Raw genomic sequence first — 11,352 nt, 5'->3', positions numbered from 1 at the left:
ACGAAATGCGTTCCAGATACCGAATTGTGATATTTTCATAAGGAAACAGAAAAGAACATAAAAATTTTTCTGCCAAACGTTGTACGTTTCCTATTATAGATGAGCTTTCAAAGTCTGACATTGAGGACTCCAAATTCGTCGAAGCCGCGGTTTTTACAGTTGAACACAGAATATAAGCAAGATATGTTAACAGGAATTTAAAATCATTGCAGGAATGTCATCAAACACAAAGCAAGATAATCAGCCTGAACACGGCACGCCTCCACACAGTCCCTCAAGCGCAAGATCCTCTTTGAGGCGCTTAAATGACGAAGACCGTCAGCGTCAACAGGATATTGATTCAGTAATGCAACTATCCAGAGCTAGAGCTGGTTCTTTCATTCAACACACTCCTTCTTACAGCAAGCGACCGCGTAATGAGACATTGCTCAATGCGGATAATCCCGAAGACGACGGCGGCTTGTCTCCGAGCTCTGAAAAGCCTCAGTTCTTATTCCCTTTATCCGCAGACGAAGAAGCTCAAATTGAATTAGCAAAGCAAGGTGGTAGTTTAGAGCTCGACAACCAAGATATAAGTGGTCGTTTCACCCCACAATCTTCTGATGTAGAGATTGAAAAGCCTCCAACACGTCCATCACCACTATCGGCTCAACCTTCGACTGACGCGATAGGCTCAGGCACAAGACTGAAGCCAAACAAATTCGATTTTAGTTTGCTGGATGCTTATGTCGCTGCAGAATCAACTGGCTTAGAGCTCTCAGAACGGGCACATTCCGGATTAACTCCGCCTTCAACTCCAAAGCAAACAGACGATGAAAAGAAGGAACCAATGCACCAGCGGCATCTCGCAATCTTTGACTCTTCAGGTGCACCACCCCCCACCTTTCCGTCTGGATCATCACCTCCACCTCCACCACCTTCAAATGACCCTTACAATAATGCACCTAGACCTAGCCTGCCACCACGCATTCCAACAACCGCAGAAAAAGACTATAGATTCAGCTTTTACTCTAATTCCCTTCCTGCCACCGTGCATGCCAGATCTCTGGGAGAACTACCATCTCTAGGACAATCATTCCAGCAGCTCTTTGAAGGCAAACAATCTACCACATCAAACGATAAGCTAGACGAAAATGCACTTGAACTGAATATCGGAGTGGAAAATGGTAATGAAACACCTGTAGATGATAGCGAAGCCAATACCTGGTGGCTGGACGTATTATCACCAACAGACTCTGAAATGAGGACTTTAAGTAAAGTGGGTTGGTATTGTTATATTAATCGTCAACTTACATATTATGTAGGTCTTTGGCATCCACCCTCTTACCACTGAAGATATTCAAATGGAGGAGTCCCGTGAAAAAATTGAACTCTTTCGGAATTATTACCTTGTGTGTTTTAGATCTTTTGATCAAGATCCACACAGTCCAACATATCTGGAACCACTAAACATGTACATCATCGTATTTAGAGAAGGCACGCTGTCGTTCCATTTCAGAGCAACGCCACATCCGCATAATGTTCGTCGCAGAATAAAGCAGCTTAGGGATTATATCAACGTTACGTCAGATTGGATATCGTACGCCCTCATCGATGATATTACAGACGCATTCGCACCACTGATTCAATCAATAGAATTTGAAGTCGACACAATCGATGAACTCGTATTGATTCTTAAAGAAAACGAACAGTCTGATATGTTAAGAAGGATTGGTACTTGTCGTAAAAAAGTCATGGGTTTGCTCAGATTGATGGGTAATAAAGCAGATGTCGTTAAAGGTTTAGCTAAACGCTGCAACGAGAATTGGACCGTTGCTCCAAAATCCGACATAGGTCTTTACCTGAGTGATATCCAAGATCACTTGATCACAATGACTCAGAATTTGAATCACTACGAGAAGATTCTCAGTAGATCACACTCCAATTACCTTGCTCAAATCAGTATTGAGATGACCGAAGCCAACAATCAGATCAATAATGTTTTGTCAAAGTTGACAGCCTTGGGTACTGTCCTTGTGCCTATCAACATTGTTTGTGGTTTGTGGGGAATGAACGTTCACGTGCCAGGAGAGAGTGCCGATGGATTGAATTGGTTCTTTGCTATTCTTGGTATACTCGTGGGGGTCTGTATTATCGTGGGTACACTCACATATTGGCTTGCTCTTAAACCACCAAAATCGAAGCATTAGTTAATGCTTCATGGATTACTGTGTCATAGACCACTTAGCATATTTAATTATTTTATTTTCGATGCATTTACACGTTTGCTTTTAAAAAAAGCGCGTCATAATATTAGAAGACACATTGAGATAGCAAACAGGCTTGTTTATATGAATTAAACATATTAAATTAGCCTGAATTTACATATCTAGTGCCATATTGTTACTCCAAAACGTTGCGTCCCTCATCAACACATAAAAGTCGTTCAAATAGATATATCGAATGTGCACATCATACACTTCCTGCGATTATTGTGTTTTAACCGGTTGTGCTGTGTGCACTGAGCTATTTTCCTGCTTATCCTGCTTAGAGTCATCCCTCCTAGCAGCTGAGGCTTGAGAGTTCTTCACGCCAAAGATGATTGTACCGAGATCTTGTATGAACTGCCTAAATAGCTTCACTACTCTCTTCACAACCATACCATATATGCTAGCAGAGATAGTTCCTCTCGGGCTGAATGGCAAGCTAAATAACAAGGTGAGTGCGCTGCCAAACCAGTTGTGTGGTGGGAGGTGAATGATTGAGCGTTTACCGTTAGCAATAGTCACCCCAAATTGTAATACAGAAGGTAAAGCGAACATGACGACTTTAACGAGTGGTTTTATAATCATCTGAGCTTTGCTGTTTTCTTGCTTGGTATCCTCGTGCTGCTTGAGCAGTTTATCATGATTACGCTTCAATTTAGCCCATTTAGAGAATTCGTCTTGGGAGGAAGTGCTGTTAAGCTGCTTCTTTGTGTTCATAATATCCTGCTTCAGTTTACCCTGCTTGTTAAGTAGCGATCTATTCAAAGTAAAGTTGTAAACGCTCTCGATCTATCTTGTTATCAGCACTGTAATCCCAATCAATTACACGGCAACGTACAAGCGATTGAACGACATCCTGTGGAATAACAGCGATGAATTCTGATATAATAATAGCTATCAGTAATTGCACAGCTATATGCATTCTTTTGCCTTTTGAATTTGGACGTTGCAGCGATACAGGTTACTTCAACCCACCATCACGTAAAATGCGAGGAAAAGTGACACCACTACTGGTAGCTAGCACAATTGGTGTCATGTCCGGATATTATATCTTCAGTGTCCCCCTTCGACAAGCCAGCAGAGACGTCAAAGACGAGTAGGCGCCGCTTTCATTTGCTTATGTTTGCTCACAAAACTTAGAAAGAAAACTGAAGAGACAGTAGCTCCAAATGCAAAGAGTCCTACATAGGGTTACTTTTAACTGTGTCACCATCCAATAATCTCAACACGCAAGACTCAAGTAAAATACTTAAAATTGTAATATACATTATGACATTTTGCCATTAAATTAACTTAACGTACACCACCCGAGTTACTGACATCAGAATATAACCTTGGTGATATACCCATAGATTGCAGCTCTTGGAATAAAAGCTTGGCTGCGTAAGGCACGTGGATTTGAGATATGTCCGTCTTGTTTCTACATGCTCTACATTCAAACGTTTGCTTCTTGAGGTTGGCAATAGCTGTCATACCGCAAAGATCGCAGACGTGCAGTCTGTAAGCGTCCGATGCATCGAATAGACGCTCTTTGAGGAAGGCAGCAACACCGTGCGCAATCATACAATCACGCTTTATGTTTCATTAGCAGTGGCTATCGAATCAACTTCTATACTCACTTCCATCTCACCGAAACGAAGACCACCGTCCCTAGATCTACCTTCAACAGGCTGTCTTGTAAGTATTTGTACAGGTCCACGAGCTCTTGCGTGAATTTTATCGTCAACCATGTGCTTCAGTCTCTGATAGTATGTTGGTCCGATGTACACCTGCGCTTGTAATTTTCTACCAGTGTGACCGTTGTACATAACCTCCAAACCTCTCTTTTGGTAGCCTCTTTCTTGCAAAATAGATGAAATGGACTCAACAGTCACATCTGTAAATGGTGTTGCATCACCCTCATTGCCTTGTAAAGTCGATACCTTGGATAATAGACATTCAACCAAGTGACCAATTGTCATACGTGAAGGAATGGCGTGTGGGTTTATAATTAAATCTGGTGTGATACCATCGGTCGTAAATGGCATATCTTCATTACGATACGTGATACCGATTGTACCCTTTTGACCGTGCCTAGATGCAAATTTATCACCGATCTGAGGTATTCTGGTTGATCTCATTCTAACTTTAGAGAACTTCAATCCATCTGCATTTGTTGTGACCAGAACTTGATCAACTGTACCCTCCTCTGTCGACTTCAATGGGGTAGACACGTCGCGCTTCGTATGTAACTTTGTACGCTGGCCTAACTCTTCTGAGTCTGCTGGTATTGGAGCAGTCTTGCCTATGATGATATCATCACCGTTTACTGGAGTACCTGGAGCGATTAATCCATCATCATCTATCTTGTCGTATGTACCGTGCTTCATTCTTAAGGTAGTGTCTCTTGTGGGTTTTTCGAATTCCTCTAACATCATAGTACCAACTTTTTTCTCAGTGTCCATGTAACCTGTAGTACATCGTAAGACATGAATAGGTAATGGCAGTAAGACATACTTCTATAGAAAATGGATCTGAATAAACCTCTATCAATAGCCGACTGATTCATAATAACCGAATCTTCTTGATTGTAACCAGAGTAACAAAGAATGGCGACGATAGCATTTTGACCTGCAGGTAATTCTCTGAATCTGAGATACTCCATAGATCTTGTTGTTGCCAGTGGCTTTTGTGGATAGTAAAGAATGTTTGAAAGTGTGTCCATTCTTTGCTGGAAATTGGTCAAGTGAACACCCATCGCTTGCTTACCCATAGCTGATTGATAGGTATTTCTTGGGGACTGGTTGTGATCGGGGAATGGAATGATAGATGCACAAATACCGAGAATCATACTTGGGTGGATCTCACAGTGTGTCCATGTGTGAGTGTCTAATGTAGATGCTGACTTAATTCTTGCAGCAGGATCAAATTCTTCATCTTGTGGAATAAAGCCCTGTCTCGAGTGTTCAAGTTCATCGGGCGTCATACAGATCATAAGCGTTTCTTCCTCCTCTGCATCTACCAATTCCATAACACCGTCGGACATCAATCTGGCCCAATTGTATGGATGTTCTGGATCCTCATCTTCGCCAAGATTGTTTGCTTCAATCTTAGCAATGTGTGACTTATTGATCATCAGCTTTTGAGATTCCTCGTCAACTAAGAAGATCGGTCTGCAAACACGTCCCGCATCAGTGAAAACTTTTAGCTCCTTTTCTCTAACATCTCTAACGATAGATACTTCGTGAGGAATGTCACTATCGCGACGAAGCTTTTTGAGAGTCTTTACCAGGTTTGTTGGGTCTCTGTGAACACCAATCCAGACACCATTAACAAAAACCTTGATTTGGTTTGAACGTGGGTTAAACTCTTCAAGTTCTTCCATACCCCACTCTTGCAAGAAGTCTTGGATTGGTGCAGATGTTTCACCAGTAGAAACGTTGGCCATAAGAGCAAGGTTCTTGACCAAACCACAAGCTTGACCTTCAGGAGTCTCAGCAGGACATACCATACCCCAGTGAGTGTTATGAAGTTGACGTGGTTTAGCAATTTTACCGTCTCTACCAATTGGTGTGTTACATCTTCTCAAGTGAGAGAGAGTCGATGCGAAGGTGTATCTGTTCAAAACCTGTGAGACACCAGCTCTTGCTTGCATAAACTTCTTTTGATCACCCCAATTACCAGTTGCAAGGGAATATTTGAGACCATTTGTGATTGTGTTGGCTTTGACAGCTTGGTTGAGATTGAATTCCTTATGTGTTTCAACGCACTTCTGCATGTACCTGTAAACGTCCTTGCTGAGCTTCCTGAAAAGCATTCTGAATAAACTAGCAAGCAAAGGACCACCCAAATCTAATCTCTTTTTTCCAAAATGATCTCTATCATCCAATTCTCTTCTTTCCAATCTAGCCAACATGAGTCTGTGGATCATATAACCAAAGAAGTAGGCTTTCTTAGTTTCAGAGCCTTCATTAGTGGCAACGTGCGGCAACATCTCTTTTTGAAGTATGTCCTTGGCGTATCTGATACGCTTATCCTTTGAAAGACCAGTAGTAGTACCTCTCCTACCAATAAAGTCCAATGCCACGTTCTGGTCTTGTACAACAAATGCTTCTTCTATACAGGGTTTGAGGAGATCGAGCATCTGACTATCGTCGAAATCGAAGCAAATGTGTTCCAAGATTTCTCTATCAGGGACGATACCCAAAGCTCTAAAGACAATGATGACAGGAATTTCGTTTTTGATGTATGGTATAGTAGCTCTCATAGTATCAGCCTGAGCGTTACCTTGAGGTCTTCTGAACATTTTGATTTGCATAGAGGAAACGGTCTTTCCACCTTTCTCCATAGCAGATCTAATTTCAGCTTGGTAGGAGACGGGAGAAGGTTCAGCTTTTGCGAAGATGTAGACATGGTTTGCAGCCAGTCTTTCTTGAGCAATCAAGACTTTCTCAGAGCCATTGATGATGAAGTAACCACCCTATGAGGAAGTTTAGAAGTGAAACGGATGTGTCGAGCAGACAAACCTGATCGAAAGGACATTCGTTCAACTCAGCCAATCGTGAAGAATCAACATTGCTCAAGTTACAGAAGGAACTCTTAAGCATGATTGGAACCTTACCAATCCAAACTTTGATGTTCTCGTCAGATTCGTCGTCGTACTCGGGAACCCAAACCAAATCGCCAGTCTCGTCGTCCTCAACTTGAATAAGAACCTTCTTTTTCATATCGATATAAAGTGGAGCAGAATAAGTTAAATTTCTAAGTCTCGCTTCATGTGGGAACATAGGGCTAACGCTGCCATCGGCCTCAGTCATAGTTGGCCTGGATAAATAAATTTGACCGAATTCAATTTCGTATCTTCTAGTTGTATCGTTCTTATGCTGAGTGTACTGATTAAACTGATCAAGCGTGAGCCTTTGATTCTCATCTACAATTTCCTGCATCGTGTTCTGCACGAATTCATCAAATGATTCTATCTGCTGCCTAACCAATCCTTTCTCATCAAAGAAGGATGAAATCACTGTCCAGCAATCCTCTTGATTTATCAATTCATCTGCGTAGTCATCCATATCTCCTCAGCGTTACAGATTAACAGGCTAAATAAATCATTAAATTCAATTAATTATAAAAATTTAAACTTCAAATAACGCTTTATCTACTTCCATTGTTACTTGCTCTTGTCCTGCTGGCTCTGGCTCTGGCTCTGGTTCTGGTAGTGGCGCTACTTGTGTCTGCTCTGGCTGTGGCTCTGATTCCTCAACAACTTCATTCGCCCTAATCACTTCACTCTCCTCTTCCGCCTTCTTCTCCTCAATTATCCTTCTCCTCTCTTCGTGTATGTCATCCAATTGCTGCTTCTTAGCATCCAAATCTGCTTGCAATTTCCGTAAAGCATCTTCAAACCTCCTCTTGATGATTGGATTCCCTGTTGTTGCTGTTTCCGCTCTCTTCTTTGAAAGCGCTGTCTCAACATCCCTAATCTCCTCGTTTAACAATTTTCCTCTCCTTGCGAGTTCCATAGTCACATTATCTACATTTCCTTCTTGCTCTTCTTCTTCTTCTTCTTCAATTTCTTCTTCACTACTACTATCATCCTCATCATCATCATCATCATCATCCTCATCTTTACCTTGATTCTCCATTTCTTTATCAATTTCAGCAGCAAGATCCATATCAAGATCGCCTCCTTCCTCTTCCTCTTCTTCTTCTTCTCTATCACCCATCAAACTGCCAACTTCTGACTCTGCACGTGGTGTTGCGTTAAAGCTTTCTTCAGGGTATGGATATGGTGTACCAGCTTCAGATTCATCTTGTGCAATCTCTGCTTCGAATGCTGTTCTATCTAAAACATCATATTCCACCTTATCAGACTTTGCGTCTTGCGTAAGTAATCTTTCAACTTCTTCTTCGACAGTTTCAATTGTTTGACGATTAACACGCTTTCTAAACCTTCTCTTACGCGCGTGCTTCATAGGTGGTGTTATACCATGAGGATAAACATACTCGTTGGTGTTAAAAGCTTTAGTTTCAGGTGCATCTGGCTGAATTTCATCTCCAACAACCAACATCTTTAGAAAATGTTAATTATTGTGTCAAGGAGCCATAAAGCATAACTCACTTGACAAATATCAGCAATCTTAAACATTTGCTTGTTATCCAGTGTTTTCTGTGATTCAATGATCGTAGGTAAGTCAACTAGCTTTGCAGATCTAAGCTTCTCGCCAATATGAAACTGAGCTCTCCTGCTATCTTTAAATTTAAACCAAACGTCGTCTTGAACGTCCCTTTTCTGTACCATGTCTCTCAATCGATCTGTATCAGCGTCATTTTCGGGCATACGTAGTACGAATTGCTCTTCAATGTGTAAATCCTCATCATCAGAGTCTAATTCTCTATCATAGCTATTCAAAAACGCAGCGGGACCAGTTGGTGCTTCACCGAGTTGCTTCACTTTAAGCTTTAAATTTGATTTAAATTTAGGTGGCTTATAGCGATCACTATCATCTTTAGAACCACCTGAGAATCCAGCAGATTGCCGTGTTCTACCACCTCTTCTCAAGTGCTTTGCTTGTGCATCCTTTTGAGCTTTTTCCTCTTTAAGATGAGCAGGTATTGTTAATTTTAGCTTAGAAGGTTTTATTGGGCCAGAGGGCTGTGGTTGGGGTGGTTGTGGTGATTGCTGCTGTTGCTGCTGTGTCGCTGCACTCGACGATTCTGGAATTTGTGGCTGCGATAAGCTCAATGAAGGTAGCCGCGTAGGCTGTGCGCTTTGTTGCTCAGAGTTTTCACCGTCTTCCATAATTACGGCTTGGTGGTTCCTTTACAAGGCACAATCAACGCGTTAAAATGGATAATTTAACTCAATTCGGATTTAATGATAATACAAAGATTCTATTGGCTGCTTTGATTGGCTTACAGTTGCTTCACCTCTTCAATCGCTCTGATAGCATCGTACATCCTATCCTCTTATCAAACCAATCTGAGCCTAGCGCTGTGAGGAATCAAAATCAGAGCGCTATTTATCGTAATTCCAGTATCGGCCAACTTCCTGTTAGTTAAATTCAAACCTCTGTTCATATACTTAACGATTTCTTAGTTAGTCGAGAGACCAGCAGCCAAAGCACGCGGTGTTGCAGATTTAATCGAATTGGGTAACCCAAATGCTAAGATTGTTGTACAAGGAATCACTTTCACTGTTTCTGAGTTGATTCGGAAGTCTGTAAACTCAATTTCAATACTAGATAAGCACACAACACTCCGTTCATCACAAAACTCAGCAATTCTTATCGCTTCACAAGATATTCTCACTGCCATTTTACTTGACTTGGGCGCGATACTTATCGGTCTAAAGACTATTCACATCAGCCCGAATGACAACATCAATACTGCTTTATCTGCCTTGGAACGCAAAGGTGCAGAAATAAGCGCAATTGTAACTGATGAAAACATCGGAACTCTTCCAGCACACTTCAGTGGCCTTCTTTGTGCTTTTACCAAGAAAATCCCACCAAATTTCGGTCTTAATTTCATTAAACTCGATTTAGATCAAGTTGTTACTCCCTTATCTGTTGAGAAGATCAATAGGGAGCCCCCTACGACCATCTCTTATGTCTTGAGTGGAGATGAGATCTATAGTATGGACAACAAGGTCAGTTCACTCACTTATCACCCATAAATATCCTAATAGCATTTTAGAATGTGACAGCAGGTGTATACTCCTTACTATCAATTATTCCATTTGCTAAGAAACCAATGGAAAGTGACACTATTGTCACTGACGAGCCGCTCTCCTCAGCGATAGGGAGGAGTTTACTATATACTGCAATTTACTCAGGTTGCTCTTATTTCTGCTTACCCGAAAACTCCGCCCTGCCATTATCACCCGTACCTCAGTACCTTTTCGTGTAAGCGAGATGACTTGACATATCATGTTCCAGCTAATTATTTGACAGCTCGGGAACGCATCTTATGTTACTTGCTCATGACTTGACTAGCATAGCGGTGAACAAGTGGTGGTATAGATTCAGCAGACGTCACGCCCTGGCAGCAGATGCTTCAGGTGTCATCCCTTCACCTTCATCTTGGGGTGTTTTTAGCAGTGTCAGAAATGCTATCGGTTTGAGCAACGGTCTCAAATTTATTGTTTCCACTGATAGCCTATTAAGTGATTCAACAGCCGCCGATCTCCGGGTATCACTGTCAGTACCGGTAGTCAAAGCATTAAAAAATCCCCGCTGCTCCAGTTTTGCTTTTGCAAGAATACCCTATGATACGCTTCAAAATGGCGGCTGTGGTCCCCCAACGACTGCTATCGAGGTACGTCTGGATGGCGGACATGAGGACGAATTTAGTGGACGTTTGAATTTCAGAGGTCCTTGTGTACTAGAGGGCGAGGGTGATCAGTTTACACAGGCTGCCAATAGTCCGTTCATGAGAATACTCGAATCAGGGTCCTTCGATATCAAAAATTAGTTGTGAATGCAAAATGCTATATTTCTTTTTCTTAAGATGTAGAAGATGAATATAAGGATGTATCAATTTATACTACTCAAATATAAGATCATGAGGTCATTGCAATTAAGTCTGCTTTGATATGCAGCACCTGTCAAAGTCGCGACTAACTCGCGGGATCAATAGTGATTGTCACAATGTCACAGAATTCTAGGACATAAATTTCTGCTGATTTTCAAAAGCAACTAATTGAAGCTTTTCGAATGATAACCGGTCCTAGGTTCCTTAATAGATTTATGACGTGCGGAGATGTCAAGTCTTTAATCACCTGGAGTAAAACTTTGAAGCCCTTTTAGCAAACAGAATAATCTAAAACTAAAGAAGTTTATTATAATAATGTAGCACGGTCAATTTTTCAACATCAGCAGGTGTCAGTCATACGCTATTTTGACAGCTTGGTATGGGCATGCATAGTTTGGAATTCTCTCTTGCCAATCTCCCACAACTCAAACTCGTATTTTTTCTTTTAAATTCCTTAGCCTCCACAAGCTTTATCTTCAAACATTCGCGTCTTCAGAAAAACATTCCAAACAGTGAAATCAGTACCAAGCTACATTTCCTAGTTTAGGCGATCAACATCTAGAGAATTGTTCTTCATAACTCAGACTGGAAT

General features: G+C 41.4%; 6 protein-coding genes across 6 annotated transcripts; 3 read left to right on the top strand and 3 right to left on the bottom strand.

Annotated features, from left to right (window-relative positions):
• Positions 1-214: 214 nt before the first annotated feature.
• Positions 215-2,189, top strand: J056_001578 (Putative metal ion transporter C17A12.14; the record flags this gene model as incomplete). The annotated part of the gene is made up of 2 exons (XM_009271206.1): positions 215-1,258; positions 1,305-2,189. The coding sequence occupies 2 exons, from the start codon at positions 215-217 to the stop codon at positions 2,187-2,189; spliced, it is 1,929 nt and encodes a 642-aa protein (XP_009269481.1).
• A 279-nt stretch (positions 2,190-2,468) lies between these two features.
• Positions 2,469-3,168, bottom strand: J056_001577 (Protein GET1; the record flags this gene model as incomplete). The annotated part of the gene is made up of 2 exons (XM_009271205.1): positions 2,469-3,035; positions 3,085-3,168. 2 exons carry the CDS (start codon positions 3,166-3,168, stop codon positions 2,469-2,471), a joined length of 651 nt encoding a protein of 216 aa, XP_009269480.1.
• A 112-nt stretch (positions 3,169-3,280) lies between these two features.
• On the top strand, positions 3,281-3,435 carry J056_001576 (uncharacterized protein; the record flags this gene model as incomplete). The annotated part of the gene is made up of 2 exons (XM_009271204.1): positions 3,281-3,342; positions 3,387-3,435. The coding sequence occupies 2 exons, from the start codon at positions 3,281-3,283 to the stop codon at positions 3,433-3,435; spliced, it is 111 nt and encodes a 36-aa protein (XP_009269479.1).
• A 104-nt stretch (positions 3,436-3,539) lies between these two features.
• Positions 3,540-7,297, bottom strand: J056_001575 (DNA-directed RNA polymerase II subunit RPB2; the record flags this gene model as incomplete). The annotated part of the gene is made up of 4 exons (XM_009271203.1): positions 3,540-3,818; positions 3,866-4,695; positions 4,743-6,705; positions 6,752-7,297. 4 exons carry the CDS (start codon positions 7,295-7,297, stop codon positions 3,540-3,542), a joined length of 3,618 nt encoding a protein of 1,205 aa, XP_009269478.1.
• Positions 7,298-7,360: 63 nt separating this feature from the next.
• On the bottom strand, positions 7,361-9,027 carry J056_001574 (Transcription initiation factor TFIID subunit 7; the record flags this gene model as incomplete). The annotated part of the gene is made up of 2 exons (XM_009271202.1): positions 7,361-8,296; positions 8,347-9,027. 2 exons carry the CDS (start codon positions 9,025-9,027, stop codon positions 7,361-7,363), a joined length of 1,617 nt encoding a protein of 538 aa, XP_009269477.1.
• Positions 9,028-9,074: 47 nt separating this feature from the next.
• Positions 9,075-10,700, top strand: J056_001573 (uncharacterized protein; the record flags this gene model as incomplete). Its single annotated transcript, XM_009271201.1, has 4 exons — positions 9,075-9,278; positions 9,325-9,876; positions 9,924-10,132; positions 10,181-10,700. 4 exons carry the CDS (start codon positions 9,075-9,077, stop codon positions 10,698-10,700), a joined length of 1,485 nt encoding a protein of 494 aa, XP_009269476.1.
• Between the last annotated feature and the right edge of the window lie 652 nt (positions 10,701-11,352).

This window comes from Wallemia ichthyophaga (assembly GCF_000400465.1).
Source record: "Wallemia ichthyophaga EXF-994 unplaced genomic scaffold scaffold16, whole genome shotgun sequence".
NCBI lineage: Eukaryota > Fungi > Basidiomycota > Wallemiomycetes > Wallemiales > Wallemiaceae > Wallemia > Wallemia ichthyophaga.
This window is presented reverse-complemented; position numbering and strand designations above follow the sequence as displayed.